At 42.6% G+C, this 21,952-nt stretch overlaps 5 protein-coding genes across 5 annotated transcripts; 4 read left to right on the top strand and 1 right to left on the bottom strand.

Annotated features, from left to right (window-relative positions):
* Positions 1-1,344: 1,344 nt before the first annotated feature.
* Positions 1,345-4,179, top strand: MELLADRAFT_104126 (uncharacterized protein; the record flags this gene model as incomplete). The annotated part of the gene is made up of 7 exons (XM_007407239.1): positions 1,345-1,431; positions 1,610-1,679; positions 2,083-2,193; positions 2,863-3,123; positions 3,332-3,718; positions 3,780-3,830; positions 4,049-4,179. The coding sequence occupies 7 exons, from the start codon at positions 1,345-1,347 to the stop codon at positions 4,177-4,179; spliced, it is 1,098 nt and encodes a 365-aa protein (XP_007407301.1).
* A 315-nt stretch (positions 4,180-4,494) lies between these two features.
* MELLADRAFT_115746 (uncharacterized protein) lies at positions 4,495-7,799 on the top strand (the record flags this gene model as incomplete). The annotated part of the gene is made up of 7 exons (XM_007407240.1): positions 4,495-4,964; positions 5,389-5,572; positions 5,798-6,028; positions 6,137-6,340; positions 6,444-6,550; positions 6,626-6,691; positions 6,785-7,799. The coding sequence occupies 6 exons, from the start codon at positions 5,513-5,515 to the stop codon at positions 7,512-7,514; spliced, it is 1,398 nt and encodes a 465-aa protein (XP_007407302.1).
* A 2,469-nt stretch (positions 7,800-10,268) lies between these two features.
* MELLADRAFT_104124 (uncharacterized protein) lies at positions 10,269-11,600 on the top strand (the record flags this gene model as incomplete). Its single annotated transcript, XM_007407241.1, has 4 exons — positions 10,269-10,716; positions 10,787-10,906; positions 10,979-11,470; positions 11,527-11,600. The coding sequence occupies 4 exons, from the start codon at positions 10,269-10,271 to the stop codon at positions 11,598-11,600; spliced, it is 1,134 nt and encodes a 377-aa protein (XP_007407303.1).
* A 981-nt stretch (positions 11,601-12,581) lies between these two features.
* On the bottom strand, positions 12,582-16,686 carry MELLADRAFT_95894 (uncharacterized protein; the record flags this gene model as incomplete). Its single annotated transcript, XM_007407094.1, has 13 exons — positions 12,582-12,802; positions 12,847-12,978; positions 13,037-13,246; positions 13,318-13,789; positions 13,837-13,908; positions 13,985-14,536; positions 14,608-14,784; positions 14,853-14,929; positions 14,985-15,053; positions 15,163-15,171; positions 15,384-15,716; positions 15,793-16,215; positions 16,299-16,686. 13 exons carry the CDS (start codon positions 16,684-16,686, stop codon positions 12,582-12,584), a joined length of 3,135 nt encoding a protein of 1,044 aa, XP_007407156.1.
* A 1,187-nt stretch (positions 16,687-17,873) lies between these two features.
* Positions 17,874-19,180, top strand: MELLADRAFT_104123 (uncharacterized protein; the record flags this gene model as incomplete). The annotated part of the gene is made up of 4 exons (XM_007407242.1): positions 17,874-18,201; positions 18,345-18,371; positions 18,464-19,114; positions 19,149-19,180. 4 exons carry the CDS (start codon positions 17,874-17,876, stop codon positions 19,178-19,180), a joined length of 1,038 nt encoding a protein of 345 aa, XP_007407304.1.
* Positions 19,181-21,952: the final 2,772 nt, after the last annotated feature.

Here is a 21,952-nt window from a genome sequence, read left to right as displayed (position 1 = left end):
GGCCTGTGCCCGAAGTTGGTGCGGAAGTCGTGAAAGCCTATCTTATACCTGAATGATACTTCATAAACCAACAGGCCAATGTGAGATTACTACTAACGGAACTGACTTGCCATGGTCGAGCGTTGATTGATCACTGCCAAAGACAAAGACATGTCATGTGACTCTGCATGATGTGGCTGCAAAGTTCATAGCGTTGAGAGATGAGTGTCAGTTTGACTTGACTGGGTAAGATCATACAAGTATGTTACCTTGAAACCAATCGGTTCGTGATTGTGATTTGGATTCTGGATGTGAATGGTCCAGCTGCCGATTGGAGGTAATTTCGATTCGTTTCCATTGAGTGCTAATGCTTGAAGGTAATCGGGTACTGAAGAAGGGACGATCTGCAAAACCTTGAAGGCGAAAGGACAATTTGTTTTGAGGGATCTTGAATTGGGCCCGGGTTTATGACCTGATCGATGGCACTTGTAACGTATGCTGGTGCCTTCTGATGATCGTGTGGCGATTTTGTATCCATTGGCAGCTGCGTGTGCTTGGAGCTGGGTCTGCATTTCGGCGAGCGAGGCGGTGACAAGGTCGTGGGGGGGTGGTTGAAGGCTAGGACAATTGTTGGATGCTGAGGTGGTAGACGACATGGGGGGGTGAGAATGGTTATCAAGAGGGGTAGATGACTGTCAAGGTTGATTTCTTTTGAATGATTTGTGAAAAAGGATTGATGATTGTAGGTGAGTTGCTTGGTTGAGGGGTGTGTGGTTAGGGTACGGTGTAATGTTGGGACTGGGGTGGTTCATGTTGGTAATTATGTAAGAAAGGGTGGTGGGTGAATATTGATACGGTGGTGTTTGTGTAGATAGATGGGTAATGTCGGAGGGGGGTGGTGAGGTTTGAAAGTAGGGTCACCATACGGGTGGTGTAGTTATGTTGGAAGGGTGAATGTAAATTTGACGGGTGGTTGGATTTAGCTGAGTGGGTAGACAAAGATTCAAGGTGTGGTTGAACTTAGTTAGGGGGTGGTGGGTATTTGTTGAGGTGGTGGGGAAAAGTCGAAGGGTGGTAGACTTTTGCTAACATGGTGGGCTGTATCTTGTGGGGATTCGGGGCTGGTCTTGGTTTCCCTAAGGAAAAAGGTGACTTAGCCAAATTTGGAACCCTTCAAGATGCTTCTTAAGATGTTGATTCATCTTGGCAGTCAGACTCGAATGCCATTGGGTCATACAGACGTCTGTATGACCCTATGGTATAGGGTACATACTTAAGTGTACAGGTGCAGATCTGAGAGACCTCCCTCAAAGATCAAAACTATTGATCAGATTTGTATCATACAAGATTTAAAATTATCATAACATGGCAGCAAGTACATTTTTAGTGCAACAGATCCCTGATAAGGTGTATTACCACCTAGATCAAGTTACAAAACTGGTAGAGTATTATGTATGCAACAAGTTGAACAATGTGTAGAGGACTCTTATTCAATGATTTTATAATTATTCCTTTTCCCCCACTTTTCTACATTGTTTTCTATCTGTGGCAAACTCAAGTGCAGACTCCTCCCAAAACTTATATACACTATCTCATTCATCAACTAGACTTGGAATTCAACTCTTGATAGGAAAATGAAGAAGTGCTTCTGGTACATATTCCTGATACATCCAATATTACAAGCAGGTCTCTGTGCTACCGTAGTACATTTTATGAGGAGCAAGTCCTTCAGGGATTTTGTTTCAGGGATCACAAACTACCCAAAAGCAGGTGAGTCATCACATCTCAATGAATAATCTATTGACAGAGGTTGTGAAATCTATGACATTGAATTCTTTCCAAATTAGAAAAACTGGGTGGGGTAGAAGCTGCAAATAGATGGAAAGAGTTCTGTGCATGCACATATACTGGCAGAGCTAAGTTGAAAAAAACACAATTAAACAAAATTAAAAAGTTTTGGCGAAAATGTGAGTAATTCAACAGGTTCAAGTAACACAATGAATTAAATAGGCATGTCTTATCCAGCATTATTCTAACTGCCAGGTTCTGAAAACAACAAGATATATGATGATCATATATTGTACATTGCACATGGGCTAACAGGGATTAGTGGGGTACATCCATCAGGAAGGGGAAGCCAGGAAGGGATGCTAGAGGACTCATGGAAAGCTCAAATTGACCAAACTTCAAGCAATCCTTTGGAGGAAATTTCCAGTGAGTCATTCAAAATAGCATCATAGAAAACATGATGGATGGAATATGAGAATTTGATCCCAACTAATCTTACTTGCCAGGTTCTGCACACCAAACAGGAGAAGAACATTATCCATCATATAACTCTCATCTGGTACAAGCAACAAATGAGATACTTTTATCAAAAAAGAGCACATGGGAAGAGAATATGAAGAAGATGTTAGATACAATCAAACTTGAGGATGATTCAAGAGATTCTGCTGAACAGATCATGCTTTTTCAAATTCTAAGGGAATTTCTTGTCATGAATGGCTTACCACTCAAAGTGTTTCTAGTTATCCATCTCCAGTTGTTGGAAATGAAAGGGATAGGAGACAGTTCAGCAGTCAGTGTCATATGGGGGAAGGAGCTACAAGCCACAATGAAAATCAGTAAAAAATGTTGGACCCAATTTGGATTAGCTGGAAATGTATCGCAATTGCTCTCTGCCTGTACATATCACAGCAGAATCAACTTAACAACATCTCAATCCAACCAGCTTGTTTGCTTTTGGAAAAACTGTGAGTAATTCAAAAGTTTCCCACAAAAAAGATGATACACAATCTGATCTCAATCAATCTTACCTGCCAGTCTCTCAACAAAACAAAATATCCGATCACTATCCATTATATTTTTTGCGTCTGGTAAAAGACACAAATGAGATACTTTTATCGGACAAGGTCCACTGGGAAGAGATGATGAAGAGCATGATAGATGAAGGCAAAATTGAGACGATTTCAAGCTCAGAAAAAGTTTCACGTTCCCAAATTTTAAGAGCATTTCTGTTGTTGAAAGAGTTACCACCCAAGGTGTCAGAAGTCATTAATCTTCATAAGAAAAAAATGCAACAGATAGCGAACGACTCTGGCTTTGAACAATGGTGGAAGGCAATGAAAACAACACAAGAGGCTAGTGAGAAGACTGACTCCCAAATTGGAGCATATGAAGGGACATGGAAAGTTTTCTCTGCGTGCACGTATCCCAGGAAGACCCCATTGACAAAACTACAATCCAATGCAATTGAGTTATTTTGGAAAAAATGTAAGTAATCCACAAAGTTCCCAGGTCGATCATGGTACATGAAAGGGAACAGCCTGATCCAGACTATTTTACCTGACAGGTTCTGAGGGCAAGCCAGAAGATGATCATCCTCCCACATACTATTCTGATCTGGTGCAGGAAACAAATGAGATACTTTTATCAGAAAAGGGCAACTGGGAAGCAATGATGACGGAGATGTTGGATAAAATCAAACTTGACTGGAGTTCAATTGTGCAAATTTCACTTTTCCGAATTCTCAGAGGATTTCTCACATTGGAAGATCTACCTCCCAATTTTTTAGGAGTTATTGATTCCAAGTTGACTAGGATAGAAACTGCTGCAAAGATGCCACTAGGAATGGAACGATTGTGGGATGAGCTGAAAGAAACAAGGGAGCTGATTGAAAGAGCTCAAGAACGCCAAAGCGTATCCGATCTTGCAGTACGCTCTAGGGAACCAGAAGTACGTAGGTAAGTTTGATGAACAATCTCACAAAGCATTTTTTGGTTGGAGCTACTTTTAATTAGTTGGTATCCAAGAACACAAATATAATAATCAGGCTTTACATTACCATGAGGGTGTGTTTAGTATTTCCATCGTAAACCGATCCTGCTCCTTGCCCCTTTTCTCTTTTCTCTTGTGAATGTCTTTGCCCTATGTCTCTTGGACGTTTTCCTAAGCTTGTGTTCTTAGGTCGATATAAAAGCTTCTCTTGTTCATCCTCATAATTTTTGGCGTGTCTCCTAGGTTGATAGATGGTTTTGGAGGCTGACTGGGGATTGGACTTTGGTATTAGTTCCGGCTTTGACCTCTAAGGGAATTGAGAATCAGCGAAGGTTAAAAAATCCTTCAACCTTGCATTTGCCTGCTGAGCCATATCTTTGCAATGAAGACTCTCAGAGAAAATCTTGGACAGTGTCCGCTTAAATTCACTTAAAAGTCAAAGAGGTCGAGAAAATCTTTCCTCGCAATGCTTCTGATCCATACGGCTCAGCACTTTGATCAAAAAACATGAGTAAATATGCGGCTCGGATCTCAAAAGAGGGAAAGGTTTGGGAGAGGTTGGGGTGTGAAATGTCACCGGTGGTGCTTTTCACCCGATCAAGACACAATACAGCACGTACAACGTGAGACGGGCTCGGTGTTGGGGGACCGGCTCATCTTCTCACGCCCGACGAGTCAATAAGCGATAGCATGTAAAACTGATGAGGCGTCGTCTGGACTCTTGAAACTCTTTACCACCATCAACTCTCAAGATCACAGCATAAGAGGATATCCAGCAAAACTCATCCAAACTTACTCGATTACCCTCAACTACCACTCTAACTTTTACTGCATTCTCTCAATTCTCTAGGATTACAACAATTATCTTTGTCCAACTTCTTCTCAATTCCACCTTATCAAAATCAGCTTGTCTTCCTTTGCGCCTTATAAATCTACGTTTGGACAACTTGTGTTCTTAACTTAACTTCAACTCAGTCGGTTTATTCTTTTTCTCTTGATTTGATCTTTTCTCTTTACTTTTTTCTTTACTCGATCTCGATCTGCCTGGCAGTGGCACTCTCCTTGTCTCCTTCGATTCCCGTTTGCTATATATTTCATTGCGTCCTCTAGTTTGTCTCCAAAAAGCTTGATTACCTCTTCCATCGACTTGTTCCCCAGTCTTGGTATCGTCTCCTACTGATTCATCTTATCAGTCGAAGCTCTTCAAGGTTCGCAGACACACATCGATTCAGTTCCTCACCCGATCAACGACACTCTTTATGTACTGTTTGATGTCAATGGTTGACAGTTTTCACCTCATCGTTCACTCTGATCTTATTGTCTTAGATAATCAAGTCCATCGTTGACCTTTCAGCCGATGTTGCACTCATGTAAACGCCACTTTTACTTCGACTTACACAGAGCCTGCTCATGTATGGTCTGCTCTTCTATCTGGTCAAGTTGAGGGATCTGTCCCATCAACACATCCAAATATCTTGATGTTTCCCAAATCTATTCTGTCTATCTTTCTTCCACGTCTTGATTGTATACCGTTGAAACCGTGAAACTGAGTTCCTTACCAATGTTTTTCTCTTCCTCATGTCCTTCGTAATTCGAATCAATACTTGGTCAAATCGTCTTACTTCCCCACAGAACAGCTGTTTTGAGATTGACTCAGGGGAGCGCTCGTTGTAAATTGAAATTCAACTTCTCAAGAAAAGGAGACTTGTCCTACACCCTGTTTTTTTGAAGAAGACCAATACTACAACCACTCACAATGAAACAAGAACAGGCCGATTTCGACGATATCTATGGCCCTACAGATGATGCACCCGAAGTACTTATAACTTTCTCTTTGTTTCTTTTCCTTTGATATCCTCATTCTTGAGACGAATGTTGATTCGATCGCTCGGTTTGAAGACTCGTATGAAGACATCTGTGTACATTATTACTCACCTTGTTTTTGTTTCCTGACTTGTTTGCTTTATTAACTCAACCACCATAATCCTCAATAACTCTCACATTATCATACGTTGTTCACCCTAACCAACAACAATCGTAGGAAAACTTATATGCTGACCTCCTTCCTGAGGATGGAGGTAGTGTACGTGATCCGACTAGTCCCACCATTTCAACTCACGGCGTTAAGGAAGAGCCTCTCGATGTGACTATGAGCTCTGCTAAGGTCTTAACTGGTCCTGGTTCCAATCAACAGACATCTAAACCGTCTGATTCATCTGCATCAGACAATAAGCCGGATCTCAAGCCGTTAAAGACTTCCCAAAATAGTGAAGTACGTTCTCTCAGCTTTTCCTTGATAATGATCGATCGAAGTGAAGGCTTCCCATGTGATCACTATCCTCACCAAACCTGCATTGACATGCCTGATTTCTCTCCAAAGCATGGGTTGCCTTTAGCTCCTGCCTCGGCATCGTTGCCTGCCAATCCGATGGCTTCCAACCCTAAGTCTGCAACCAACGCTTCTGGCACACAGACTCAAAACAACTCAGTACCACCCCTGACACCTTTGTCAGGAGATGTGGTGATGAATAATGCTAAGACTGAACGTGGCCTCTGTGGTCTATACGTAGCGGAGCTACAATGGGTTAGTCTTGGATTGATTGCGTTACGAGACGAGTCTTCAGAATTGCTGATAAGTTATCGAGCTTCTACTTTTACATCTTATAACTACCCCCACAAACATCCAGTACACAAGTGACGAAGACTTGCGAAAGATGGCGGAGGAATTAGGCGTAAGAATCGCTCATCGAGATATCACCTTTTCTGAACACAAAGTGAACGGAAAATCTAAAGGGTGTGCCGAGGTTTCAATTGAACCTTAATCACTTAAACCTACTTTACTTACATATCGTTCTTCCTTTTCACATAGGATCGCTTATATGGAATTTGCATCTCAAGCTGATGCTGATAAAGTCAAAAGATGGCTTGATGTAAAGTAGGTTCTCGCTTTTCCCATCTTCACTTAATCATCTGTGGGATTACTTATTCTCTGATTTACCCATCTTTTGCTCCGCACTACTTTACAAAGCGAAATTCATGATCGAAAGTCGCAATGCAATCTCAGCCCTCCCATGAATGGGATGCCCTTTCGCAATGCGGACAAACATGGTCTCGGAAACGTTCGAAACACAGATGATCGTGAAGTGCGAGGCCGAGGTGGTTATAACAATGTGGTGGGTGGTATGGGACGAGGGCGAGGCGAAGATACCAGAAGGAATGGAAGTGCGATGGGAATGGGTATGAACATGGGAATGGGTCGAGGTGGTATCTCCGGTGGACCACCGACAGCTGTTAGTAATCCTGGGATGGGTCGCGGTGTGATGGCTCACAATGGGCCAATGGTCAATTCAGGCGGTGCCAATGGAATGAATGGCATGGGTGGTGTGATGAATGGAATGAATGGAATGGGAGGAATGGGTAACATGGGAGGAATGGGAGGAATGATGGGCGGAATGAATAACATGGGAATGGGTCCGATGCCAGGTGGAATGATGGGTATGATGCCAGGTGGTATGGGTATGATGGGCATGGGCGGTATGGGCGGTATGAATGGTATGATGCCTATGATGATGCCGATGGGCGGTCCAGGTCCTAGACCGATGGCGCCTGGTGCGGGGGTAGTAGGAGGAGGTAATGCAAACGGAGGTCACTTCAATCCCCGCTTCATGAATGGCGCTGGCTCTCATGGTGCAGGAGCTCAAAATGGGATGGGCGGGATGGATGATGGTCGTGAGAAGAGGAGGAGAACAGATTACTGATCAAACCCACATCATAAACTCCCATCAAAAATCACAATTCTAACCCTTTTGTTTTATCGCCGCTTCTATCTCTCTCTCTCTCTCTCTCGCTGTCACTCCATGGGTCATTGTTCATTCTAATCATTTCCTTACATTTTTTTGCTTATTGTTTTTTGAACCTGCTAAGTTTCATTCCTTGAAGCTATTGATTTATCAATTAAAACTTTTTTGTATGTTGTCCTTTTTTGCAATTCATCATTTCTCGCAGCTTGTCTTTTTACACAATTATTATATAAATTTAAGATCAAAGGAAGTGTGTTTGGTCTGATGATGAGCTATCTACCCAAGCCTTCACCACGGAACCTCTGTGACAAATGCGCGCCCACAATATAAAACAGTGAAGACATGTCAGAAGCGAAAGAATAGTAAAGTACCTCAATGATGATCTACGTTGATTTTGGCTCTAAGTACATAAGTCCGTAACAATTCAAATCCCTCTGGGTCCTCGAAATCTGTACTGGCAATAGAACAGAAGCTCAACGCGACTTCATCTTAATTTACAGAGGCAGAGTGATAATAAGCCCCAAATTTGCTGCCCGTTGTCCAACTGATTGCTGTTTGGCCATGAGAAATCTGGTCCAGCAAGCAGAGCAGTCTGAAGACAATAGAATCCATTTGGTAGACGAGTCTTTACCATTCTGTTTGGGAGAATGTTTATTGTGTGTCTTCTGAACTTTTGGCATATTAAGGGTACTCAAAGCAAAGTATGTAGCGCTACATACTTTTCGCTACATACTTTTTTTGGCGGGGACAAAGAAAAAAAATATACTTTTGGCCTCGCCTTCCCCGCCAAAAAAAGTATATAGCAAAAAGTATGTACACGTACATACTTACTTTGAGTACCCTTATTGTTGACCGGATAAAAAGATGAAATGGCTGTTGAATATGGATCCGTACATACATGAATTCAAAATTTCCCTCGAACCTGGGGGCATACACTACCAGCATAAAGTAATTTTCCCCAGTAAAAAATGAATACATTTAGAGCAAAAAATGATTGAAAATGCATTTAATCAGCATTTAATCAGCAATAAATCAGCATTATTCAGCATGAAATCAGCATTATTCAGCATGAAATCAGCATTATTCAGCATTAAATCAGCATTATTCAGCATTAAATGAGCATTCTTGATTAAAAAATGCATTAAATGTAATTGTTTTTTCCTTGGGAAATATACCTTTTGCTGGGAGTGATATCTGATGCAAACTTAACTAAGTCCCAGTCTGGACCTAACCACCAACTCCAGAGAGGGACTTACGCCTAAAGTCAATTTTTTGGCGTGAGATCTGTCGGGGCTTTGCACCAAAAACTGGCCGCCTTATAAAACTTTTTTTTGTAATTTCAACTTTCCTCCACATTTATTATGAAGATTGTGCACCTGGACTCCCTCTACAACCTCGTACTCATTTTTTCTTGTTATCTTGATTGGTTGTGTAGATAAATATAAAGTTTGTTTAGGGCCCAAAGGTGAAATTTACAGTAATTTGGACTGCTCCGTGTCTGAAGTTTGAAATTTGGTCTGACATTAAAATACCAACTTCTCTAGATATCTTTGGAGCCGCTCAACATATCAATAAGCCCAGAGTTAGAGGATGTAGACAGATTCAAGGCGCATATTTTTTGTAATGAATGTGAAGGCAAGCTAAAATGACAAAAAAAAGTTTTATAAGGCCACCATTTTTTGGTGCAAAGCCCCGACAGATCTCACGCCAAAAAATTGACTTTAGGTGTAAGTCCCTCTCTGGAGTTGGTGGTTAGGTCCAGACTGGGACTTAGTTAAGTTTGTATCTGATGGTAGAATGAAACCTAACAAAGCCTCCCCTGCCATGTTTGTTAGGTTTGGATATCCATACCGAAGTTAGGTGCACCAACCTAATTTTTGAGTTTTTTAGGCGTGAGGTGCAACATTTGGTGTGTTTTTCTTCTGCACCCCCAGTGGGAACTTCATCACTAGATTTAGCCTCCAAAAGTGACAAGAAAAATCTAAAGAAAAAGTGAAAAGTCGAGGAAAACTTCTCCTTTGTTGAACAATTTTTTGGGATTTTTCAGGCTCAGCATGTAAGTTACATGTGGATTGTTAAAACTATATAAAACATATTAACATATGTACAAGGCTTCAAAAGAAGCTAAGAAAAATGTTGTAACACAACAAAGGATAAGACATTTGTGGAATACAATGTAGAATCTGGGCACATGCCCGGCCTTGTGCCCAGAATTATTTTGGCAGTAAATTTTGATTTTCTGGGCAAAAGTCCGGGCCCAGAATTCAAATTTACTGCAAAAAAAATCTGGGCACGAAGCCGGGTGCGTGCCTGGATTCTACTTTGTATCCTGTAATAACTAGTACCCGTACAAGGCACGAGGGAGGTTACTCCTGTCCATGCCCGCACTTGGGCAGCTACTTCTCGAGAACCAGGCCTCAGCTTCTCAGAGCGTCTACGCACGAAGGCTTTAGTAACAGAGAGATTACCTAAGCCAATAGTAGCCGGTGCCTGAATGATGAGCACTCGTGACACACGAAGTCTCACTCAGCTGTGGCCTGGACGCCTGACGAGATATCAAGGAGACCCCAGAGATTAGGATCAATCTCTCTTCCCTCACTTGATGTTTCGTTTCCTCTTTGGATTCCGTCGAAGGTTCTCCATTTACCGAATCCCTGCCTTCTCGAGTTTCCGCTCTCGTATTTTTCTGTTTCTATCTTATAACACATAACAATGTCCGACAAGCCGAATAGAAGAAGAGGAAACAACAAGGAAACGGAGAGTGGCGCAATCGTAAACTTGTTAACTCAGCCACCAGCAGGAGCGAATCCTTCGAATGAACAAACTTCAACAAACGACGACACATCGAAATCGATCGAGTCTAGCCAAGGTGATCAAGCTGATCCTGGCCATGTTTCAAAAACCAACCAAGTAGATCCTTCTAAGAATCTAGGTACTAATAGAACTCAATTAAACCAAGAGGGTAGTCCCATTGACCCTGGTTTAGAGTTGAACAAATCGAATCAATCAAACTCGGTCCAAACCAAGAGTTCGACTGCGAATCCTATCCAAGGAGGTCAAAGAGATGACCTCGGATTAAATAGACAAAAGGAATCTTTAGAAAGATTAGAAGATCCTAGCAAATCGTCTAAGAAGGATCAAGAGAACGAACAAAGTCTAAGTAAGCAGTTATCCAGTTTAAATATTGCAATATTTATTGAAACAAATGTTAATGATAATCGATTCAAAAGAATCGAAGGAAAATGAAACGAATAAGAACCAAGATATCCAAGGATCCAAAAATCAAGGGAAAGCTTTAGTAAACCCTGATTACTTGTCGATTCTAGGAAGTAAACCTTCTGCAAACCATGGTGAGAAACGATTGTACTAGTGAACTCGATTATGATCTAACATAGTGTGATCGATAGGAATAACTATTTCAGTAAATTCCGACGAGGAAGAAGATTTCGAAGAAGGAATCGACCTAACGAATAAAGACGCAGTATTTGCGAAAGCTATGGTCTTATCTGTAAAGGGAGAAGGAAAGAAAGCAGCAAAGTATCTTAAAGTATATGAAACTTTAGGAACTTTAACGATGAATCGCCCTTCAACCAAACGAGCTACATCTGCGAATCCAGTCTTGTCAGACGAAAACAAGAAGATACCGGAAGGAGCCGTTTTTGAGAATGGAATGTGGTTTTTCCCAGGGAAAACGACCAGCCATACCAAAAGAAGCTACACACCATATTTCGACAAGAATATAGATGAGTTAAGGTATCCTATTCCTCTAACTATCTTCGATAAGGACTGGCAAAATAAGGCGATGACGTGTCATGTTAAGAAGAAATCGAAGTCAAGTGACGGAGAAAAATCAGACTCCTCTTACACCGGTTTACCATACGCTGACGAATGGCTCTTAGACTATGGTGAATGGAGTATATACTATAACGCTTTCATCACAGCAGTGTCAAAATTTCCTAAATTCACCGAGTGGACGGTAGCTCACAAGACCAATGTAGAAAGAGTGATGAGCGAGATGGGTTGGTTAACAGCTTTGAAATATGATATGAGAGTTAGAGAAAATGTTCTAGTAAATAGAGTAGAAATTAATGGTATGGTAGCTCCACCTGATTTCTCGGACTACAATAGAATGTTGGCAGAAGAATGTTTTGGAGTCTCTAGGATGAGAGGTAAGATTGTTTAGGACCCAGGAAAGCTCTTATTGAGGTTTCTGATGTAAATTCCGACATTTTGGCTCGCAACGCCGGTGAAATTTCAAAAAAATCCCTGATTCCGACATTTTACATCAGAAACCTCCCAAACAGCCCGAAGCAGAGGTTTCGGGGCCGGATACGGCCCCGTGGTGCTCAGGCACGGGGCTGGGGTACTACCAACCGCATTGGCTGGCTCTCAGAAGCACAAAGCAGCAGGGATATGCTTTAATAAGCATGGAGATAGTTTTATTTTGCAAAGGTTAATCTAATGACTGTAATGAATGTGATTTCATAAAGAGCGTAAAGTAGTAGAGAGAGAGGAAAAACAAAAAGCAAAAGATTCCTATTCATTATCTTCATGAACAGTCGACTTTTTTTTCTTTCTTTCTTCGTTGTACCTTTGAATCAGCTTGTCAATATCAATTTTTTGTAACATTCCCATTATAATTCTTGGCAATGAGTAACATCCTTCCTGAATTAACGCAAAGTTTGATCCATTGGAGGGCTTGAAGACGTAGACAATATCTGGGGCATCCAAGAGGGCATAGGTCCAGGAATCTGGAGCATTCCTTTCAGTAGCTAGTGCCACCGGAAGCCCTGGCTCGTAATATAATACTTGCACACCAACATGTGATATCTTTTTTCTTGATGTGGCACTCGTGACAAAGGCATGTTTTCCGGCCACATGCTCATAGACAACTATCGTGCGTGCAAGATGCAATGTCTGATCCCACAAGATGTCAGTAATTGTTTCCTAGATGTCTTCAAACAAAATGAAATACATACATTGTTTTTGATAAATATGAGGAGTTTACCGGGCTCAATTGGATTCTCAACCCCAATCGATCCAGCATCGAATAACTGCTGCAGGTCCAAAGCTCGATCTGTTGTGGTGTTGGTGATAATCCCCGCCAGATTTATCTTTACATGCATATTCCACCGGTGCCGACGTGCGGCACCAGCTGGAGTTCCAGAAAAAGTCTTCATAAAGACTGCTATGGCTTTCGAGCAAACACTCGGTTTCATGCCACCATCGTTGGTAGTTGAGTTGAGCTCATGGACAAGGTCATCACGGTTGGTCAGCATACGATCATTACCTTTATTCTTGGAAACCTGACTATCATGACTTCGTCGTAGCTTCATGATGTTCTTGTGGTGAAGTTTGTCACCATCAATCAGGCTCAACGATTCTTCACCCACTGTCAAGTCTATGGTCTTGTGAGGCTCGTCTGGTTTGTAAGAGACAAGTCAGTTAATCAGTTTATTGCTGGCTAAGGTAGAACATACCGCTAGAGTTGAGAAGGTTTGATATTGACATCGCAGCATTCTGAACTACGTCGCCCTCAAGAGTTTCGGGTACTTTATCGAGCATGAGATTGAGAGCATTCTGCTCTTTTGTTAATATAGCTGCGGTTTCAAAAGCCTCATCCTCGGGAAATTCCCCCATGTCGAAGCCATATTTTATTTGATAATCTTTGGCAGCGCTCGTTGAGATATCTGCAAATTGTAGAAAATTATCAGCTTAACAAACAGAAGATACGGAGATATCTTTGCTTATAATTACTAACCCGGCGAGTCTTCTTGAACTTTCTCAACAGTTGATCGGACAATTTCCTCTACATCATCGTCTAAATCTTCAAGCTCATTTACAACCATCTCACAATATTCTGCCAAACTAAGAGCACGTTTTTTGGCAATGTCGAGATCGTCTGATATCTCTTTATTAGACGGAAAGTTGCGCAGATGATCGAGGTTGTTGGGATTTTCTTCATTTAAAGAGATCTGGTAGCCCGCATGTAGGTGTTCCGATGGTGGCATCTTCATTCTACCACTCATGATGCTCTTGACAACTGCGATGATCTTTGGCATCATGAGGCGGGCATCAAGGACACTAAAATTGGGAAAGATGACACGCATCCATCCAAAGATGTGTTCACAAGCTTCTGTTCCGTGCTTCCATGGACAAAACGGGAAATCACCATAATATTCTCGATGTGAAATGATCAGCGCCAAAAATGATTCAGCAAGACTTGAAAAGATCTTGAAGCTGGCATGAGAAATTCCATTGAGATGAAAGCTCATCAGACCTTTCGTTTCTTTTTGACGCTTGAGAAGATGAGCTTTCCAGAACCGTAAGAAGAAACCAGACGTCCACACAGCTCTGATGCGTTCACGATGGCCCATTGTTTTGTTTAACCAAGCATCACAAAGTTCGCCGATGATGTAAAGATATACAGTTAATCCAGAACAGTCCGGTTGAGCCAGCGTGACCGCCACAGTTTCAGAGCAGAAGGTCCTCAGAGCTCGTCCGTCGTCTTGTTTATCACAGTCAAACACATCCTTTGTAAGGAGCGGGCTGTTTGGTGTTTGTAGAACCTGAGAAAGATCCTGGAGAGAAACAACATATTTTCCTAAAGTGATCAAGCGTGATCCCGATAAAAGTTGATTTGCGCCGGTCTTCCTAGCATGCTTAGGGTCTTGTAAGGTCACGATTGGAAGGAGTGGATTGCCCAAGAGTGGGACTTTGATGTGTACATCATGTTTTTCGTTTTTATAAGTCAAAAATCGAGTGGCCATTTGATTCAGTTTGGCCTGAGCAGCCAGTTCATTTGCTGCTCCATCCGCACCGATTGACAATACATTGATACCGGCAGCTTGACTCATCATGATAACTGTTTCATGAAGTGTTGCAATCTCATCGCCTCCTTCGTCCGATCGACTAGCTAACAAAGCAACCACTAGAGTTGGTATATTCGGAAGAGGAACTTGCATTGTGTAAACTCGGATCTAGTAGTTAAATAGATATCATGAATTAGTGGACATAATAATGATAGCATACAATATCTATAAAGACTTACTTTTGAGCATAGACTATTCTCGTCCTTGATTTTCTCAAGTAAGACTTGCAGTTCATTTGGGCTATTGAAGGGTATGTCGCCTCCTTGGGCTCCGACGATGAATCCACGATGATGACGAAGGGTTTGGACACAGACTGTTTGATCTGAGCCTACTGTAACAGGACCTGAGTATCCAAGCTCAGACAGGATTGCGCCTGCACGATCGAAATTTCCTTGAGCCATTCCGTCTTCGATCTGACTCTTACTTTTTGCCCGATCCATTCTTTGGCATCGTAAGGTTTTCCCGACGAAATTCTTGGTGACAATCTTAAGGGCACTCTTGCTCATTGCACCCAAAGTGGTGAGGCAATCATTCAGATGTTCATCAATTCGCATACCTCGGAGAGATTTTCCTGCCTCCTCGCGCTCGGCACGTATAGAACATCCCATTATCATGCCTTTCATCGCTTCGCGGTTATTGAAAAGTCCCTTGTTAGCCAAGAGTGATAGCTTATGGAGAAAATCGCTAAAGTCGCCACCAGTCGAAGATTCAAGTGAAGTTGAAAGAATATCAACTTCTAAGTGCTTTCGCCTAAGACTATGGTATGTATCAATACGCTGCAAGGCGGTAGGTGTAAACTTGAAGTTGTCGGGGTCAGCATATTTATGGTTAATAGCCGAAGTTACGCTGTCGACTTCTTTCAAATCAAGGCATGGTTTGCAGGTTTGAATAGGGTCGTTCTTGAGACGTTTGAAAGTACTTTCGCAAGATTTCGAGTAGATGGCATTCCGATCACCGTTTCTCTTGACCACCCATGTTGCACGTGCGTCCATTGTTGCAAGAAGTTCGGCTTTTTGTGATGAGGTGAGATCGTTCTCGCGGATATTGTGTCCAAAGAGTTCTTTGCGAAGACTGTGCCGGTCAACACCACGATAGATTGTACAAGTGCTCTCCAAGAATTGTGCAATTGTCTGAGTGGCTCGAGGACGAACCCAGGTTTCATCTGTAAGACCTAGGCAAACCGTGTCGATGATGTTCTTGTTGACGGGTTGAACAGCAGGGTCTTTTACAAAGTACGCGCTCAAAAGCGTGTTGGTTTTCAAACGAGCCGTTGCATTCTGACACATAGCTGGTGATAAACGATTTCAAGCAAATCAGCACTGGTTTAAAAATTATTCAAGATGTGAAAGAGCGAAAAAACCTACCACTTTTCCAGTGCACTTGTGCAGCTTCACTTCGCCCTTTGCGCAAAGTTACTGGCGCTGAGCCACAATGACATTTGAGAAGCTTGCCCTTTTCATGGACTTCAATCTTACAACGTATGCAAGGCTGGTCTGCTTTTGAAAGAGGACATTGATTGATCGTGTTTTGTTTCTTTGGCTTTGTTTTTGTTTTTGATTGTTTAAGATTACTTCCAACAAATATAACCTCGTTGTCAGATGAGATCAGAATCATAGTAGATCCACTAGTTTTTTTTTGCTGTCGTTTTGGTGGAGGCTTAGGCTCCTCAGCAATTGCAACATTGAGATCGAGGGTCGGGTTAGATACAATTCGGCGCTTGATTCCATTTGATGGGTTTGGTATGGCTTGAGCAGGTCGAGTTTCACTTTGTAGAGATCCTTCGAGTTCTGATAGAGATAAAATAAGGATCATTGGACCTGATTAGACCGTGAAACATGATCATGAAATATAGAATCAGGGATAAACTTACCCTTAACTTTGCTACAAATGCGCTCAAATTTGAGCTTCACCAACCGATCTGATGCGGAATCAAAGCCACCTTTTTTTTGCAATTTTTTTTCTTTGTCTTCTGGTGAATCCCAGGAAGGGTGCTTGCGTGCTTCATTGACCCAGTCAATCACCAAAGAAATCCCTTCAGGACCTTTTAAGATGTGCTTGTGACCATCATCTCGACCAAACAACGCGTCAAGTTTTCGATTGACTGTCATCCAAATACCTTCGTCCACATCATCCTCGTCTACATCTGGAGGGTTGGAAAATCTTTTATAGATTTCATCTTTGTATGTGGCAGTCACAATTTTTGGAGAAGATTCGACGAGGCATAAGGCCTCTTTCATAACATCATTGAGGAGTGTCATGTTGACTCGTGGTTGAATCTGAGTATGTAGATTGTGTTTGAATTGTATGAAAGTTTGAGTTTGTAGTAATGCGGTTAAAAGTGGTGAAATGTCGTGTGGCTGTGTAAGTATGATTTGGTGGAACGTGGAACGTTGTTAAGCCGTGTGAAGTGGTAGCTCTAGCTCTAACCCGAGACCAACCATCTTTGTCTTAGACCGGGTAGGACCGAGTCAGCCATGGGGGTCTTTTCCGCGAATTTGCCCTAAATTGACCGAAATTCCGACATTTTTCGTCAGAAACATAATTGGCAAAAAGCCAGATTCCGACAGTTTTCGTCAGAAACATCGGTCAAAATTTGGCCGAAATTCCGACATTTTTCGTCAGAAACCTCAGCAGGAGCTTTCCTGGGTCCTGTCGCATACGAGTTCGACTTGTTTTAGTCAAATTCAATTAAATTAAAGTTTATTCGGATTCGATGAGAATTTACATAAGAAGAGAGTGAGACCCTGTCACTTTAGATATCTGATAGTCGATATTCTCGAAATCCCATTCTCTTCTGCTATCTTTTCAATCTTTCGGAAACCATTCCAGAAGTGGAACGATACTCATAACGAAGACAATTCAGCAGCCTCAGGTTCAGGATCTTCCTTCCATAAAGAAAAGAAGAAATTCAATCCAGGATACAATGGAAGCAATTATGATCCGAAGTTCAAAGAGAAGAAAGCAGCAGCTGCAGCAGCTGCAGCGGCGGCGGCGGAGGACCCTGGAATGCCCCGGTTGATGTGGGTGACGAGAAAGGTGACTTTCGGGGGCCTTTTTGGTCATATGTAGGTGACCAGAAAGGGGATTTTTGGCCGGATTTCACCAAAATGTGGGTGATGTGAAAGGGGAGTTTCGAGTTCCGAGGGTTTCATGTGGGTGACTTGGAAGGGGAGTTTGTAGGGTTAGGTCAGGTTAGGTCAGGTTAGGTTTCCCGGTAGTTCCCGGTGTATTGCCCTCTCGAGTCTCCACATGCAGCCACATGCTCAAGATCTACAAGCTTCCACCCTCTTCGGACAAATCTTGAAACTCCAGATCCAATCAATTCAAACCCTTTCACAAAAACCCTCGAACACCCTCGAACACCAATACCCCGCAAATAGCCGCAATATAGCCACATACAGCTACTTTACACAGCTTTACACGCACGTGAAAGATAAAGAAAAAGATGTTATCTGTTGATCAAACTCTACGAAAGATTGAAAACCTGTGCAACCACTGCCCAGGTCTCCGCAAAGGAACTCGCGCAGATATGATTTTCCGCTGTTTCACTCAATCTCCCGTTCCCGACGATGAGGGAATGTGGTTTGTCGCTAATACCACCCTTGATAGTGTATTTGGTCGTGATTGTATCAAAGAAAACTTATCGAAAGGTACGGTTGGACTTCCGTTGGTGATCGAATGGATCCAGAACGCTCGAAAGCACCATTCTTGGGATGCCGATTCTGACAAGCTTATCAAGGTCAAGCTCGACAATATTGTATCTGCCCTGAAAGGTAAGTCTTTAGCCTCTTTAGCTGTTTCGCCGTTATTGTTATTTATTTATATAGAAAGTAGATCATGTTTTCGTATTTGACACTGATTTGAGAATCAAACTATTTCAACCTTTTTCAACATCTTCTTTAAACATTTCCATCAGATTTGGGAGCTGTCGATACGAATCCAGGTAAGTGTATAAAGTGTTCAGTTTTTTTTATTTCTTGTTATTATGGAGACTTTTGAAACTGATTCGAGTTTCGATCTCTGTACTTCCTTCAGATTTTGACGAACAACGCAGCGGCGAGAAACGCCAAGTGGTGTCCACCACCCCAAAGACCCCGATCCGTCCAGCCAAGCAACCATGCACTACTAGTACCAACAACTCAAAAGTTGTCGTTTTGTCCTCTGACCACGACGAACCGATCAAGACTGTCAATAAGAAAACGCTCAAGACCCCGATACATCCAGCCAAGCAACCTCAAACTACTAGTAGCAAGGGCTCGACAGTCGTCGTTTTGTCCTCTGACCATGACGAACCGATCAAATCTGCCAATAAAAACACGCTCAAACCCCCGATCTGTCCAGCCAAGCAACCACGCACTACTAGTACCAAGGACTTGAAAGTCGTCGTTTTGTCCTCTGACCACGACAAACCGATCAAAACTGTCAATAAGAACACGCTCAACTCTGACGAGGATAGTGACTTGGAGTTCATCGGAGGTACTTTCCCGAACAAACCTCCTCAAGATCCTCAACCGAAGCAATCAGATCTTCTTGAATTGTGCCCGTTATCAACACGTGGCAAGAATTGCACCCGATGCCAGGTGGAAGACCGCCTTGGAGGTAAAGAGCTCTCGTGCCACTGTGGTGCCAAACCGATCTGGCTTAACGGTGGCCGTGTTAGACCAGCAAAAACTCACTGGGACTCTGGTAAGCGACAATTTGTCACTTATTCACTTATAAGGTCTCTTTGGACTGATGATCAATGTTTCGTAACAGAAACATGCAAAGATAAGACTCTCAGCCTCAAGGAGACTACCCAATTAACTAATTTTTTTGGAAGGTCGGTGATTGCTAAGAATATGATCACGGTGTCTTGTCCGGGACTCAACGACGATACCTGGAAACGAGAACAAGCTTCGAGTTCGATTGCAAGCTTTGTGTCGAAATCTTTCACTGTCTATTGTGGCAACACCCGACACGAAATCTGCAAGGAACTTTTCGGAAAAGATGCTCAAGAGGCCAAGTTGACTCCCGAGCAGAAAACACAATTGATTGTAACTCTTGATGCTCGATCGAAATGGCAAATCAAGCGTCACGGAGACCGAAGCGCTATATATTCTAGCCAGTGCAGTAAAACATTTCAATGCAAGCAGAACAACATCACGAACACCGTATGTGCAGCTTGTGAAGACCTCAAAAATCTCCGTAGCCTAATCAAAGCCCTCAATATGAAGTACGCTGATGATGAGAACATAAAGTACAGCCGCAACGACTACATGTCAGATAACATCAATGCGTTTTCACCTACTATACTAAAATCTAAAGATGCTCGCCTCCTTTCAACTTCAATCAAGAAGGCTTCAAAGGGTGATTTCTCCGATTTCTGCACGGTCCTTGTGGCTTCCGCTCGAAATGGTCTATTCGACAATCGTGATGCGACTCGTGGATTGATCAAGGCGGTCGCAGTTAAAGCCGAACGCGAACAAGCAGGAAAGACTACCCGTGGTATGAAGATTGACTCATGTCTTGATGAATTTGTTATGACGCTTGGCGCCATTAGCCCGCGCGCTCTGAACCTTTTCAACGACAATTTTGCGGGACGTAGCGCTCGAAGTCTAAGAATGATCCGATCAAGGGAAGGGATGCATCTACTAGATGATCTCCACATCAACAATTTTAAACGAATCGCCCAAGTTTTGAAAGATCTCAGATATTCTGGTCCGGTTGCAGCTGCTTCCGATCAGACTGTGTGTGTCAAACGTCTTTGATATCACAACAGCTGTTTGGTTGGGGCGCAAGGAGGTGATATCTCTTTTGGAGATCCATCTGAGCTTCCGGATCTGATAAGATCCGTGGTCCAAAAGAAAGAGCTTTGCTCAAAGGTACGTTTATTTTATGTTTCGATTCAGTAGTTTGTTACTGATTGTTTACCTTTTCTTTCTTCAGATCCGAGCCTACACTTTACAGGTTCCATTACCTAATGTCCCAACGTTTGTGGTGGCCCTTATTGCCAGCTGCGATAAAGAGACATCCAACGATATACTCAATAATCATATCAAGTTCTTGGAGCTATCTCAACAGTCTGGAATCAACATCTTGTCAGTTGGTGCGGATGGTGCGCCCACAGAACTCTGTGCTCAAACTGCGCTCGCGGAAACGGCGACTCATTTCGTTACTTACTCCAATCCGACTTACAACGTGCACATCAAGTTATCTCTGATTGGACATCCACCACGACCAGTCGTGATGGTCCAAGACCCGAAACATGCTCGTAAAACTGGTGCAAACCAGTTGAGCTCTGGAGCACGACTGCTTGTCATCGGTCGATATCATATCTCGATTCAGCAAATTGCCGCAATACTTCAGTCTGGTCGTAGCCCCCTGCTTCATAAGGATGTTTTCGACTGCGACAAGCAAGATGATGGCTGCGCATTCAGAACATTGAACTCGAGGACGTTGGCCGTCTCCCTGGCCGATGAGGAAATGTTAGGGTTGTCGATTTACCTCTTTGTGATAGGTGAAATGTGTGATGCATGGCTGAACCGATGGATTGGCCATCGAGAACGGATTCGATCAGCCTGGACTGCGGAATTTTTCTTTCGACAATGGAAGACTTATCTCTTAAAGCGACAAGCCGAGTCTCACAAACTTATGAGCTTTGCTCAAAACTGCATTTCACCTCAAAGCTTCAAAATTTTTTCAACTTTAGCCATTTCTCTTCTTCAGCTCATCATAGCCCACCGAAATTTCTATTCGACCACACCTTTGCTCCCATGGAAACATGGTAGTGAGCCATGTGAACACATATTTGGCTGGATGCGTATTATATCACCCAGATTTACCGTTTTAGATGCTAGATTGATGATGCCGAAGATTCATGCTATTGTCAAAAATATTATGTCGGGAAGAATGAAGATACCTCCTTCAGAACATATGCATTCTGGATACCAGTATGCGTTTACTGATGAACCTGAAAAAAATCAACTCGAGTTTCTAGCGGAGTTCCCAAGTGATCAACACATTTCCGAGGATCTAGCAGTTGCGCACAAGCGAGCAAATCAACTGTGCCAGCTATCTGGAATGGGACCTCTCGAATCTTCAGTGGATGACGTTCCAATCCCTGATTTTGATGATGCAGCCGAAAACTCGCCTGAAAACTTATCAGGTTGGTTATTTCACTTTTTTCTATGATACTTTTTTCCTAAACATGTCCTGACACATGCATTTGATTGGTGTTAGATATATCTGTTTGCGCTACTCAACTCTATGACATTGAGTATGGATATACCGATGATAATATCCGCGAAAAGCAAGCGCTGGAAGCAGCTGCTCACTTGACCAAGGAACAGAATGCTGTTGACCTTTTTCTGGGAACCTTGCCCGAAGATTCTGAAACGGAATGTTTGCAAAACGCAGCAATGTCTATTTCCAATCTCCTCAATCCAGTGTGTAAGTCCCTTCCACATACTGTCTATGCGATTTCAGAAAGTATTACTGATACTTTCTTTAGCAGCTTCAGATGAGCATAATCAACAAAATCTTGCC

The sequence above is a fragment of the Melampsora larici-populina genome (genome assembly GCF_000204055.1).
Source record: "Melampsora larici-populina 98AG31 unplaced genomic scaffold MELLAscaffold_8, whole genome shotgun sequence".
NCBI lineage: Eukaryota > Fungi > Basidiomycota > Pucciniomycetes > Pucciniales > Melampsoraceae > Melampsora > Melampsora laricis-populina.
The sequence above is the reverse complement of the archived record's forward strand: the minus strand, read 5'-3'. Positions and strand labels throughout refer to the sequence as shown.